The 15,624-nt window shown below is 34.4% G+C and overlaps 1 protein-coding gene and 1 non-coding gene across 5 annotated transcripts in view; both read right to left on the reverse strand.

Annotated features, from left to right (window-relative positions):
• Positions 1-14,048, reverse strand: part of LOC114877802 (xaa-Pro aminopeptidase ApepP-like) — a 31,472-nt gene extending 17,424 nt beyond the window's left edge. The window contains exon 1 of one of the 4 annotated variants that reach the window (XM_046284970.1): positions 13,178-14,048. In XM_046284970.1, coding sequence (XP_046140926.1) covers positions 13,178-13,223 — 46 coding nt within the window. In that variant the 5' untranslated portion in view covers positions 13,224-14,048. Of the gene's footprint in view, positions 1-10,398; positions 10,552-13,177 lie in introns of those variants that run through there. The other 3 variants (XM_029190848.2, XM_029190850.2, XM_029190849.2) reach the window with 3 other exon arrangements.
• Trnaa-agc lies at positions 4,679-4,751 on the reverse strand. The gene has a single exon. It is a non-coding gene; the product is annotated as a tRNA-Ala (tRNA).
• Positions 14,049-15,624: the final 1,576 nt, after the last annotated feature.

Here is a 15,624-nt window from a genome sequence, read left to right on the forward strand (position 1 = left end):
TTTCCCTTTGTACACCTTCCTTGAAGGCTTTATTCAAAATATATTTTTGCACTGAGAAATGAAGCTTCTTGCATATTGTTAGTTTAAACAATTTAACATTATACTGTTAGAATGTATGTATTATAATAATAAGACGTTGGTTACTGTTTTGTGGTGGAAAACGGGTCGATCGTTGCAAAAGTTCACGCGTTTATGATTTTGTACGCTTGCCAATGGGATGCAACAAATCGTTGCAAACAAAGTAAAGTTTGCAATTACACAGGAAAACAGAAGGTACAGCGATGTATTACCGATAAGCTGGCCGCGTTACATTTGTAAAGTTCACCTACTCGCGACGTGTTAACCTGATACGCGATGCGACGTTTTGTATTTAAAAAAAAAAAAATGTTGCTTCGCCAGTATGCACGACGAGTTTGTCGTGTGCTCGTTATCGTTCCGCTCGATAATGCGATTTATCGCCGCGCATCTGTAATCAAGGATACTTTTTGTGCCGCGAGCGAAACGGGTTAAAATAGCATTTCAGATCTGAGGAAATTAATCACCGATTAAAAATGAAATTAAAATCTACCATTTTGTTACATTTGTTGTATTCTTTCCACTAAAATTATTTTATTTTATAATTAAATAAAAGTTTGAAAATCAAAGTAACTAAAATATTAATTTTAATTTCAATTAGAAATTTCCTCCACCAATTTTTAATTAAAGTTCAGCAGTTAAGAAATATTAATTTTCTGATTAAAATTATTTATACTTCCTCATTAATTGCAAGAATAAATTCTAATATAACACCAATCAATTAACTTCAATACCATATAATTCATTTAAGCAATAAACACAAAGGAACAATCTTGCTCTGATAAAAAGATCATTAGTGTTACACGTATTGTTAGTTTTGAACGAATTCATAATTAATTATACCTTAAATGCATGCAACAGGCTATCTCAGAGATTGATCACAATATCATGATAATTTCTATTCATTGCCATTCGGGTACAATGAAACGTATACACGCATGTGTACTATGAAGGAACCCATTCATCTTACTCCGTACGTGGTCAATGACCATTTTTTGCTCACAGATATTGGATAAGTGACAGCGCGGGTTATCAGGGACCCAGGAGATGCAGGGACGTATCTATCCGATGGCAAGAGGCGTAGACCGTTGTTGCAGACATTAATTAGGGTGGAACAATAGAGAACGAGAATTTTTACCAGGAAAGTATCAAGTGAAAGAGATCGAAGCGTGGGAGTAACATAGCAACCGAGGCGAGTAAAATCGAATAGCAATGATTCGAGCACAATTGATCGTGTGACAATTTCTTTTTAAATTAATGAATGTTCTCTATAGCAATTCTATTTTTCTCTAGCAGAGACTTCTTGATCTTATATTTGTCATTAATTTGTGTGTTATAAAAGAGTAATAATAAAAAATTATTGCACTTTATTATACACTTTTTAAATATAACTTTCTTTGATATATAAAAAAGTTTCTAATGTTATTCTCTAGGCTAATTATGATTCGTTAGAAAAATTTATACATCATTTCAGATATTTGAGACACTTAAAATTCATGGTTTTACATTTAAAAAATGTAAATTATTACCATACTAATTTTCATGGGATAATCTGTAATTTTTTTTTAAATAAATACGAGGAATATTTTATCTTCATTTAAGATTGTTAAATTCATGAGGACAGTGAATTGGATGCCTAGTAAGAGCACATCAGTGTTGTAAGGACAAAGGGCCTGAGGGGCAATGCGTGGCCTTACCAAGGAATCAGCCCCCATAGGGAGTGTTCAAAGGGCCCGACTACTCGCCATGTGTTCCATATGTACAAATACATGCAACGAGAAGACGCACGTACGCATACTTTATTATGTACAGTGTCAACGAAAACTTTACCATCTTTTAGGCAACTCGATTCTTTCAAGCTACTCGTCTCTTTCGACTTCTCCGATCGACTCCAAAATCAAGTCTCATTTGGGTTCGAATTTCGAGTTTTTCCGATACTCGAACTTACCGATTATTCTTTAAAATGACCAATCTCAAAGTTAATTAGCTTTTAGTCGACACTATACACTCATACGCGGTTTCACCATAACTTAGCAGACTGGTTAGGCTCACGCACTGCTGCACGAACGTGAGCTATCGGGAAAGCATGATCTTTGTGACTTGCTCCTGGGGCTCCTCCTTTCCTCCTTTTTGGTGGCGAGGCCAAAGCCTGACTGCGGTCCAACTGTGCAAGGGACGCATAAACAACGAGTATCCTCGATGTGCATCAAAACTGATTCTTGGAAATATTTCCTTACCCCAAACCCTTTAATAATTATTCCCACGTTTCTTGGAATTATCTGTTTTTTACATTTCCAGATTGTGAAGTGGATAGTAAATCCTTTAGGACAGGTATAACCAGAAATATAAAAACACTTTGACTACTATGAGGGTCACTGGTGACCATCTATCATGAATTTAATATAAGATAAAATAATCAAGAGAAAAAAACAATTTTAAATAAAATTTTTGATAGCATTAATATTATAATAGAAATGTAAGATAAGAAAGGATATAATCGCCCTTTCACTGGTACAAAGTGTTTCTTGCATATGAAAAATGATAAATAAAAGAAACATTGGAATAAGGCTAATAAATTATTACAGTAACCACTCGATAATTCCCTGCCTCGTATTTAAATAACTAATTGAATAGATCATGAAACTGGATCGTAAATGCACGTCAATAGCATTAGAAACGCGAACACGTAATCTACTTCACAACTAACTCACTTTTTATTCACGACAGGTACACGTGGCACGCACATTACGTCACCTTATCTACACACGCATTATTAGGGTTGCATGACGTGTTCGCTATCGCTTTTGTGTCTCCGTACACGTAATCATATGGTGCGTGGTCCGACGAAGATACGTTCGTCCAAGGAGGCGTACGAGGCATGCATACGGATGCTAGTAATAAAGGGTGGTAAATTTTGAAAGGTTGAACAAAGAAAAAACATGCGGAGCAACAGGAGAGCACGAAGCAGAGAGGGTTGCATGATGCGCCTCTATGTAACGGTGTTCCTTTTATTCTGAGCTTAGCCAACCCTAACTGGACCAACGGGGATGAAAAATCCCCTTGAAAATCAAAATGTGAGTGGATCGATAGAAACAAATTTGAACGTTATTCAATGATCTATTGTTTAACTTAAAAATAATTATTGTATTCATTTTGTTCTAAAATTTCTATGTACTTAGACTGCTTTTTTATTTATTGCTTACTTGAAATGATTAATTTGAAATACCTATGCAAGTAAAATAATTTTTCATTGTAAATAATGTTAATTTCAATCTACAGAGTTTCTTGAAATTAAATAGAATCAGAATACGAAAGATGATACGAGTGTTCTTTTTATAAGGTTTCAGATTGTTTCCTTGATACCTGTAGTGGTCATAGAGGATGCTTCGGAAAGGACGCTTGACCGCGTCCAAACAATAGCTCTGAGAACGTGGATCAGGGTAAGAACCAGGATCACAGAATTTAGTAAGGGTGTGTCATCCACCACTGGATGAAATTCTTATGATTTTACTGAAATTTTATGGAAATTCTAACAATAATTAAGATTTCAAATGTTCAGTTGAATTAATGCAAGACTTCCACTAAAAGTGACTAAAAATACAGGAACCGAATTTTTAATTAAATATTTTACATTAATTATATTATTCTTATAATTTTGTGAAACATTATAATAATAATACAATTTTAAATATAAAATTTCATATAGTATATAACTTATAAAAGTTTATTCAATATTTTCTTCACCTTTTATAAATAAAATAATTTTATTTGTAAACAAATTTAAAATATCATCGACTGTATTAAATTGCAAAATTAACAATCATAAAATTAGCGTTCATTTCCATGAATCGTGGTACGAATAACGGATATAAGTGCGGCAAAAAGTAACCAAGAGGCGATGAGAGCGTGTGGATTAGGAACGGGATTAGGATAACGTGGACAACGAACTAGCACTAGTTTCTCTGCCAGTTGTTGGTAAATCATGGTTTAGAATCAACCGGGAAACAGATCCGACGAAGAGGTGGTCAGAGGAGCTAAACGAGCTTAGGACAGCGCCATGAAGAACGTCTAAACGCTATACCTGGCTGTGTATTCTACGTGCGTACACACGAGCTACGCTACTCTACTACGGATCACCGTCACGTGACTGGTCACTTCCCCATTCATCAATTCATTCATACGTAATTTTATATTCGTTAAAATTCCTATAGAAAAATTTGTAAAAATTTTTCTTGGCCCTCGATCATTTATTTTTTTAATATTATAAGACATGATAATATTTTGTAGGTTTAATAAAAATGCAAAGAATTAGAATATTAATGAATTAAATATTGTATACTATATATTGTACTTTATTATTAATAATTAAGAAAGGAGAGCTAAATTTAAGAAATAGTTTGTGGAAATATCATTTAATTAAATAAATAATATAAAATAATTTTACTGTACGATTATTACAAGACTAATTAATGTTGGTTTTTAAAAGGAAGTATTAATTTACTTTATTGTATTATGTACTTTTTATTTATAATTGAGGTTAAAGATTAAAATATTATTTACTTAAATTAAAATAAAATGTTGGAAATTAAAAAAAAATGTAATTTGGAGGCGCCGGGCATCGATCCCGGTACCTCTCGCATGCTAAGCGAGCGCTCTACCATCTGAGCTACGCCCCCAGATGTATAAACTTCTCTTCTTCGCTTTCACAACGCGGTATATTTAAAGTTGTGAAACAATTTTTAAAATTATTAATAATAAACCGGCAAATTGTATAATTATCTCATATTCCTTATTCTCTGTAACATTTTTAAGTTAAAATTAACTTTGTTATTAATAGAGCAGGATATTTCCTTTGATATTATTATAACCAAATGTAAAAGATTAAAATGATTGCACCAATAATATACTAATTTTTTTTTCCGTAAAATAAAAGTATAGAAAATAGAAAATGATGATGCCTTAATGTTATAAGTAAGGTGATAATAAAAATTTTCTTTCCTTTTTTTGGAATCTTAGGTTTGCAAGTTAGGTAGGTATAAAATTAAATTGCTTGCCCTTCAAGGTGTATTTCATCCCCCACTTGTTTCGTTTGCTTTCTCATTTGACCACATGGCGCCACTCTGGTGCCAGGATCGCAGAAAGGTAAAAGAGGATTACTTCTACGAACACACGTGTACTATACTATTTCCGTTCTCTCTTTATGTAATTCTTATTCATACACACAACCATGCATCCATAATGCGCAATGGTATTAACAATTCCCAAGAAATTAATTTGAAAAGTCCAATCATTATTTTAAATTTAAATATTACTAATAATTTCCAATAGTTTATAATTTTTAAATTATAAATTTTCAAAATATCCTTCAATATTTTAACAATTACCACCATTTCCATTTTTTTGACAACGAATCATTATTGGATTATTACCCAAAAATTTGCATCATTGTTATAAATTTTCTCCTTGCAATGCATATGCATTTGCCATCACATTCTGCTGCAGTGAAAGGGTTAATACCAGACTGCAGCACATCGAGAAGAGTCGATCGATCAGGTGGTAAGGGATGAAGCTGTAAAGAAGGGGTGAATAATCGATCAGGGCCGCACACCCAATATCCAATCACTTGGTACTCGATTTCCATCAAACTACCAGGGAGACTTATCGTTTAAATTGTGGAACGATATCGTTCGACGATAATCGTAAACATAGTCAGTCAGGTTTATCGGATTTCGAGGTGGCGTTAGGAAAAGAGAAAGTCGATAGTTGGTGAAAGTGCGACCAAGAGAAAGAGGTCCTGTGAGAACCTCTGTTACTCTATGGCAGCCTGCTACGCCGACAGACCTCTTTTCCGATAATTTGCCTCTCATTAACATAAAAGTAACATCTTCCGTAAGAAGTTTTGGATTTTACAGCTTCGAAGGTTGGTGGTTCGTTTGCTCTGGCTCCTTTCTATGGCTGCGGCCCTGCTCACCATTTGCTCTTGTTTTCCGATACCACCAACCACCGTCTCTTTTTATTCCACCTTTATTGATCTACTTCTGTGTTCGTTGCGCAATTCTTTTTAATTTCGAATTTTCTAATTATTTAACCCTTGAACAGCGAAATTTGAATCAATCATGACCCAAACTTATAAAATATATACAAGAATATGTATAATTTTTAAACGAAAGAGTTTTATATATTGAAAGAATAATTTTCAAAAGAAAAGCGTAAAATTTTGAAATTGAAAATAATAGGAAATACAAAATTAAATTAGAAGAGGGGCGTTCTCCGTGGTCCGCCGTCCGAGGGTTAATTAGCGATAACAATATGAGATGAGTTGATTATATAAAACCAAAGCAAATTAAATTTTATTATGATTGTTCAATCTGAGAATTAAAATGATCTTCCAATCTTGTTATCGCAGCTGATGATATTGTTTTTTCTTATTCTTGTAACTTGATTAGTTGTAAGAATAATGTTATTTAACCATCAAGATTGTTTTTCTTTTCGAATACACGTTTCTAGATTGTGTATCTTTAATTTGTGGATTATTTATTCAGATTATTACATCTGTATTTTCTATGAAAGTAAAGAAAATACAATTTTTCTTTGAATCTATTGACTCAGTTCCAAGGTATTCAAAGTATTTCCACGTTTTTACAGACATTTTAGTCTGGTCTATAAGATTCCTATATAAAAATAGAGCTCTATTTCTGACGGCTAATTGTTATGAACAGTCTGCTTGGTGTTCTGAATCTCTCTCAATGATTTATGATCTATCTTTTGTAATAACACCAATGTTTTCCCGAGGTATTAAAAACTGCATATAAAAATTAATTCGTGTGAAGTATTTCTTCGATAGGTTAATGAATCTTACTACTGCTGATAGCAGATGCGAGTTCACAACTTCCAGAAGAGCATCGTTAATTTTTGAAGCTTTCAATTTCTAATTTATGCCTGATCTGTGTATACACAATCTATGTGTGCCTCGGGGCTTAAGAGATTCACGTTTTCAAAGGAATTTCTGGTATGTTTATTATACATAGTTGGCCCAGCTTCCTAGTAGCTTTGCAGTTGAACTAACACCGTTTCTCCGCCATCAAAGTCTACGTCGTTGAGTGAACTATCTGCACGTAAACAGTTGCTAAACAAACATATTTGTTATCTCGCTGTATCGAGTGAGCGATTCTAAACGAGAAGCAAATTTTCAAAAAAAAAATTATCAATAATTTTACACTCTGCATTAACGTAAAGGTATCAAAAATTCAATAAAGTTTGAAAATCTTTCAATATCTTTCCATAGATAATTATCGAATTCAAAGTTTTTATCTGATCACTTTTAGACTGATCATAAATTGATAAGGTAATCTTGTTACAAACAACGTTTCGTACTTTTCTTGAGATTCCTTCATAGCTGCCTTGGTCTACCATCGTACAATTATGTAATAAGGAAGTTAGCACTTCGAATTACTCGTTCAAGCACTTAGCAACAATTACACTCGTTTTAGCATCCAAGATACTCAAGGAGTAAATGAATGCACTGTGATCGAGCGAGATGCAGTTCCGCGATTACCATGCACAGTAATCGCTTTGTGCGAATCATCTCGAGTGTAAAATGCATCCAAGGTTTCTCATAGTCTGACCTTTGTTAGTACGAATGTTTATCGACTATATATCCACCATAAAAGTAGAAATGGACGAGAAAACGCGCGAATACTACGGAGCTCGTTCGAAACTGTTTCAATTTTAGCACCCTGATGGTTGCCAACGACTATGACACAGCTTTATTGAAGTCTAGTTATACAATATTTATAAATTTCTATCTAGATTATATTATTGTAAATTATGGTAATTATGGAATTGATTGATTGTATTTTATTTAATACAAAAGGGTTGAAGATTAAATTTAAATTAACCCACCATTCAAAGATTAAAATACTTTCAATTTTTATTGATAAATAAGAAAAAAATAATTTTTTTTATCTTCTATCAAGTTCCAGTTACATTTATTTTAACAGAAACATGCATCACCCTGATTGTTTCTGTGTTTCAGCAACGTGTGCCAGTATTCTTCGAAATGTAACGATAAAATGTAGAGGAGGTTTCTGATTGATCACCGAACATTCAGAGGTATTCAAAGGTTAAATGTATCGAATACGTGACAAGATTATGTCACGAAAGGTATTGTCGAGTCAAGTGCATGTCTGACCGAAGGCGCCGGAGGAATAACTTTGAAGCGCCAACACGCGCGCAAACTTCCGTTATTTATAGTACAACCTGACCAACTATCTGTTCTTGGGTGCATTCACCGGGCAATCGAACCCAGTTTCTACGTTCAGAATAATGATTATCATCTCTTGCCGTTTGTGAAGTCTACATTATACTTGTTTCTATTGGCAGCTCTATTTTCCATGAATTTCATTGGACAGTTGTTTCTGAATGAAATTTTAATTGCCATAAATATTCTACGAATACTTGTTATTCAAAGAAATATTTTCGCAGATCATTCGTTTAATTAGTTGCAATTAAAATTTCATTCAGCTGATTTTCTTTAAATTGAAATTATTAAAGATATGGATAGTTGATTCTCAAAAAGCTCTAAAAAAATAAAATTTAATAGTTCATGTATTACATTGAAATATTTCAATCAATAAACTATCTTTTTTTTTGACACTGCTTACGCAAACATCTCATAACAGACATCTGCTACGAGGATGAATCTAAGCAAAATTTTTAGCATACCACCGTCAGAAAGAAGCCAGATATATTTAGAAGATGCTTAGTCATTTAAATACCAAGCTTCGCCGGTTTTATTCACAAGCTTTGCAACAAAGTCGTATAAATTTTGCAGTACGTAAACTTTATAGATCGGATTGCTGACGGGTTAAGAGAAATAAATTTCGCGTTGATTGCAAGCCAACGACGTGATGAGTCGGACTGTGAAATGTTTAATCCTCTGTACATTCGTGCAACTTTGAAGCAACGTACTAAATTTCTGTCATATGTATATTCACAATTTTGGATTTATGTGTATTGTAATTTCATGGTATGATTTGTTATGACATTGAAGTAACATGTTACTTGATTATAATAAATCCTTCTGTATCAATATTAACATTTCTATAATGTTAAGCTGTGTCAATTTTTAATATATAAAATTTTTTCATGAATTCATAGTTTTGTCATTTAAATTTATTATAATATTAATAAGAGTAATATTTTTTTTATAACAGTTGAATTCATTTTATAATATTCTTTCTGTTACCAATATTTCTATAACGTCAATTTTTATCATTTTTTCCAGATATAGTAAATGTAGATTACGCGGTACGAACAGGTAATGGTGCAAGAATTTTGTCGCTGATATGATGCATCACGTGGTGCATTAGGAGTGTCACATGAATTATTGCATCTCATTTGGTTGGCTTATCTTATGCGACCCCGTAAAGCAGAATAGATGCATTTTCGAGATTTCAATGTCGCACTTCGAATTCATTGACTCGCATGAAAGACTGAACTTTTTGCTCGAAGAAAGCAGTGCTTTTGTTAATTACAGGTCAGCGGGCTTTCTATCCGCGTTTGCATTTAATATCGCGTGCAATGTTGAATGCAAGTTTACTTTTTGCCATCATTATTCAGATAGATGAGAAAATTGTAACGATGAAGTAACCCATTTGAAATTAAAATCTGATTTACACCATTTAGGTGAATTTGTGCCTTCTGAAGTAATTCTAAGTACAACTTTTATTTTTAAAAAGAAAAGCGAGGAGTTGAATGCAACGAGTTGCATTTTACTCTGTATTCATTCTACAAATCTCGACCTCTATTTCTTATTTTAAAATTGAAAATATTATTATTAAAGATTTGGGATAGATTTCCACGGTTCGCGTTTGATAAAAGATCTGCAAGATGCTTTGTGAATTATGAAATGAAGTTAAATATATTTTTCTTTGGAGTTTCTTTCCCGCATCTGCTCGACGATATATTTAAAGAAACAGTTTTTGAATTTTCCCGAGAACACGCATGACGACGCGAGTAAATATAAATCCACGTCTTAATAGCGTCCACGGATTTTTGGAAAATCGACCACTGCGAAATTCTTCTTAACCACCGATAATCTTAAATTAGAACTGACGTCATGTTCCCTGTAACATTGCTGACGAATCTTGCACGATGAATCGATAACCGTTAGAAAAAGATCCTTTTGAGCGCACTTTAATTACATGCGGGAACGTTTCACGAAAAGTTACGAAATTACAGTGTTTCTGGCGTTAGTGCAATATTTCACTAAAACGAGTAATTATGCATGCAACTTAGCAACAATAAACCAGAATATATTACCTCGGTTAATGTGTGCCATGTGTGTCGTGCAGCTAGTTAATTATTAAATAAAGACTTAATTACATTGAAATAGTCATCTTCAACTGAACGATAATTAGAACACATCACCTAATCCAATATATACAGAATTAGCTTTGTAATTAATGAAATAATTCTCATAAATTTCCTAAGATTGACGATTGAATTTATTACTCGTAAAAATCACAATTTCGTTTTCTGACAGTAATTTAATCGATGAGGTTTTTGGAGATTTGAAACACGAAGTCATCTCGAAGACACTTGTCATTCCTGTCAGAAGCGACAGAAACGAATTGCACCGATCGATGATTCGTAAAAATGATAACAGACACCTGTCTTTGACAAGATCTATCGGCTGCTTGATATACCCGGAAGTGATAAAACAACAGTATCGACGGAATGAACAAGTGACGTGATCATAACAGATTATCCGAGCAACGTCAAAAGGTAACTGGGGAGTGCTGGAACCTTCTATGACACTCAAACAGGATGTAACATTGAACTTAACTGGCTAATAACCTCCGGTCATATGCAATCTATAGACGAACTTTTGATGTTTCGTCATAAACCGCAATATAAAATGATTGAAAATTATAGATCGAATGATTTTCAATCACCTACTCAATCCTTTGAAAGCTACTCGGAGATCTATCGACTAATAATTCTACTTTTACTACTGCATGATCCAAAAAGGGGTTAAATTGAGGCTTTGCAATCAAACCGTTCAACGACCCTCTGGGTTGCTGAGCAGAAGTAAAAATAACAGAAGGAACAAAGGGTGCCGGAAACGTATAAACCAATCACAGGGAGAACAATCCTTCGCGTGAAAATTAGACTTTATAATAGTTTGAATAAATCGATTCGAATTTATTCGATTGCTATTTTATAGTATTTTTAGTCAGCTTGGAATGAAAGATTTGTTTCAGTTTCTTGGTATTATAATTACAAAGATTGCCTTTGGCGCTCTGATTGGATCACGTTTTATTACGAAATTGCATCGTTAGCCTCTTCTGCAAACGTACCGCGCAAATCACTTATGAAACCCCTAGTCATTTATCATACTTAGCGTACCCACACGCACGTCATTTTTTAATAACGAGAAAAATGCGACAAGTGTTTAACTAACGTTAACACGTGAATGAGACACATATAGTTCGAACACAGTGTACACGTGGAGATAAGATTGAAATTAAAATTGACGTTCACGAACAGTAGTTTCATTACCGTTAGAACCTGTTTAATTAGCAATATAATTATTTCTATATGTATTTGATATATGAAAATCTTTTCTTATGATTAGTTAGAAATCAATTCTTTCTTTTCAATTTCTATTCTCTTGGTTAGAAATTCTAATATCGTATCCCCTGTTTTTGCTCTTAGAACGATCCGATTTAACGTCAATATTTGGCAGAGAGAATTACATTTGTCCAATCGACGGATCTTAGGCCAGGTTTGCTAACGTTTATCATCCACCACGCTATTGTGTGTTAACGTACACGTGTTTTAGCCTTCTCCTAGTTTGTTTTCGCAATTAGCCCGCAAAATTTACTCGAGCCTGTGGCCAGATCGTGCAACAGTTCATTTAGACACGCAAAAGATACGCATACTTTAATATTAGAACAGTTAAATCCGTCAAAACGACGCAGGTATTACAGAAATTATTAAATTTCGTGAAGATAATTTATCATCCACCCCTTCGTTTATTTAATTTTTCGAAATAAACAGGCAAAATAAAATTTGTAAACTTCAAATGGGACACAGTTGTTCATTAAACTCGGCCGTGATTAATTTACTGAGTTTATGAAAAGGGTGTAACTTTAATCGCGGAAATTGCAAGTGAAACATTATCCACGTTTATTAAAGCAGTCGTCCCTTAAACGTATAACTAAACGTAAAACGCGTTCCATTAATCTTTTTCAGAGCTCGGAAAAAGCTGGTCAATTGGGGGAAAACGTTTGAAAAGCACGGCTCGTTTCTTTACCGAATTTCACGAATGAATTAAGTGTGTTTAATTAATTACGAAGCTTACAGACACGCTTTGCTAAGCGTGGCTCCTTTTTCATTCAACAAGTTTCTTAAGTTTTTTCATCGGATTTGTTAACACCCCTTTACAATTTACGTTACATAAACGAATTTACATTTACTTTCACCTCTTTCATGGATTCGGTTCTTTGCAGACTTTTTGCAATTGTTTCTTTCCTCTTTTCAGAAAAGATTCGTTCAAAGTATAGTTACGCTTTGATCATGGAATCTTACTTGGTTTCATAAGATTTCTAAGGAATCTTGGAATTGAAATTCAGTATTTTGCAATCGGTAGAACTATTAAAGGTCGGATTATAGAGGAAATATCTCACTTATGCGAGGTATCTAACGTATTTCCGTGGTATCATTAAAGTTGTTATTGAAAACACAATAATACTGCTACAATGTGATGAAGACTGGTTACATAATTTCTAATCATTTGTTGTACTCATTGATAGCTGAAGAAATATTACTTTGAAATACCAATTAATGATACCATAAACATGCTGAAGATATATTAACCAACACTTTTGAAATGATGTCAGTAATTGTCTAAAAAATCTAATCTTCTAATCTAATCTAAGTTTCCCTCCTTCTTTTACAAACAATTATGATAATCGTTATTTTTAGAATTTATTATTATAATCCACGTGGGTGGTTATTTTTCAAAAACCCTCAGATGCATCGGCGAGTTAAATTTAATTCTCATTAATTTTCCTGCAAAGATATTCAAACTCACCTAGAGCGTAGATCGAGACCAGCAGCCACTGTATCGATCCCTTCATCGCGTCGATCGTTCGTTGAACACTGACAGAAACGAAACCGCTCAAGATCCAGACACGTTGAGAATAAAAATTTCGAACGCACGTTTACAGGTTCTGTTTTCGATTTGAGTCAAGCGTACGCTCTCACCTATATTTAGGCAGCACTGCAATAATAGCAGCCGACCACGTTGAGGAAGGGAGCAACTGGAGAACGCGAAAACGCGACGTTCCGGTACCAAGGCTTAACTCACTGACAGCCTATCAATCAAGTTCCTTTTCCTCTTCTGGTATTGAATTCCTTCTAATTCAGAAACTTTTGATATCCTTTACTCCAACTATCATCATAATTATTTTATCAATTCTCACTTCTCTTTAATTAATTATCTTTCCAATAAATATTACTTTCTTCAATTATTATCGATTCTAGAAATACTTTGAAAAATTTATTCTTTTGCGATGATCCCAAGGTATCCAAATCCTCGTGGAAGATAATGTACATATTTGTCAGTGGCCATCAAATTGTAATAAATTGCTGCTTGATCACTTCAAATTGAGTAACGTTGAATGAAAACAAAGCACAAGCACTCCACGTGGCGATCGTCGTCTTATCCGCGCCAGGTGTTATTCCAGAATGACAGAAACAAAACGCGTGTCGCGCAGGGTATCAGGAGGCGACCTTGAGGAGGACGCGCCGGTACCGGAAGGGAAGACAACACCAGCGACGATCCGTTACCGCGAGGATGGCGTCAACGCGACGCACGGACGGACATATCTGCGGCACGGAGTTTGTCTGAAGCGCTGTTTGAACGACGATGAAACGAAAGGCAGGAGGGCGACTGGTTCACTCTTCAATTCTCTCCCTCTTTCTCTGTCGTCATCCGCCTCCACCTCGCGCTCTCTTCCTCCTCCACCATCGACGATCTCGACGATCTATTCCCCTTCTACGACACCGACGTTAAGTCTCCGCGTGTCGACGAGGATTCACGGTATTTTTGTACCCTCCTCGTCTTTGCCTCGCGGCACGGAAAAAGCGAGAGAGACTATCAACCCCCTACAAGGGTCGTAGAGATTAAGATTTATATACACTGTGGTGGTCTTCCGATGATTTCTGTATTTTCAGACTTGGTTTCAAAAGAGATCTAGTTTGTATGAATCGTCTTAAATGATTTGTTTTCGGTTGGAACCAGTTTTGATATGAATTTGGTCACGTTTTCATTTATGGAAATTAATGAAGAATAAATTGAACTGTTTTTGACGATGGCCCATAAAAATATTGATGTACCTTGATCTTTATTTGGATAGATCGTTTCCTGGAGCTATTATTTCGTTTAAGGCGATGCAAGCGTCGAGGCCGAACTCCGAATTCCGCATCGGTAAAACAGCCCATGTTTGATCAAAAATTAAGCTGAACAGACACTGATTCAAGCGCCACCTCAGTTATTGCATCCAACTAACAGCATCCTATTCTACATTATTTTTCGCATACACCTATATGACACACGGATGCTACGATAGCTATATGTATAAGTACATAATTAAACAATACTGACCAGGCATTCATTATCATTAATTTTCTTTCCGTAAAATTGTATTTGCAATGTGGTACACTTCAGAATCTCAAAGGCATAGTTCCTGAAAAAAATATAACAGAGATTAAACAGAAAAAAAGCATAAATTTCGCAGCCAATTCGCTCGTATTATTTGCTGCATAATTAATAAATGTACAATAGAAATAATGATATAGTTATTAATTAGTCATCAAATAATAACGATTGCCCAGGTCTCACCACGGGGAGGTTGCTGCGGGTGAAGACCCGCCCTACCTCAAATTTTTACTTTCATTCAATAACATCATCCTCTTGATGCACATTTGCAAAACATTTCGATTGTTGTGCAAACGAACAACAAAAGGAGCATTATTTTTATTCACTACCTATCTACATATCTACTTATCTATACATACATGTATCTACGTACGTTTTTGCTTTTAAATATCTGTAATAAAAAAGAAATACGAATTTATGCAAATAAAATTTAATCAACAATAATAAAGATATTATTAATAAACGATCGAACTATAATTGATGCAAAATATTTCAGTAGATACAATGCGTACCTACTACTTATGCGGAAGGGTGCTCTCAACACGTCTTATCTATTCAACGTTCGCGAGAGAAATGGCGAGACCTTCCTTTCCGCCGAAGATCGGTCGGCACATCGGCAACGCTCGGTATTGTTCGGTATATTCTGCTATCGGCCGATACCTAACCAAATATACGAACAGGTCTAAACAGAAATAATATTACGATGCTCAAGAAAGAACGTTATTAAATTAAAAACAGCAAATTGTGTACAACAGTACTAAAAACATTCAGTAATGTTTAGGAACTTAACGATATAAAAGAGAAAATAATTCAGATTC

The sequence above is a fragment of the Osmia bicornis genome, chromosome 3 (genome assembly GCF_907164935.1).
Source record: "Osmia bicornis bicornis chromosome 3, iOsmBic2.1, whole genome shotgun sequence".
Classification (NCBI taxonomy): domain Eukaryota; kingdom Metazoa; phylum Arthropoda; class Insecta; order Hymenoptera; family Megachilidae; genus Osmia; species Osmia bicornis.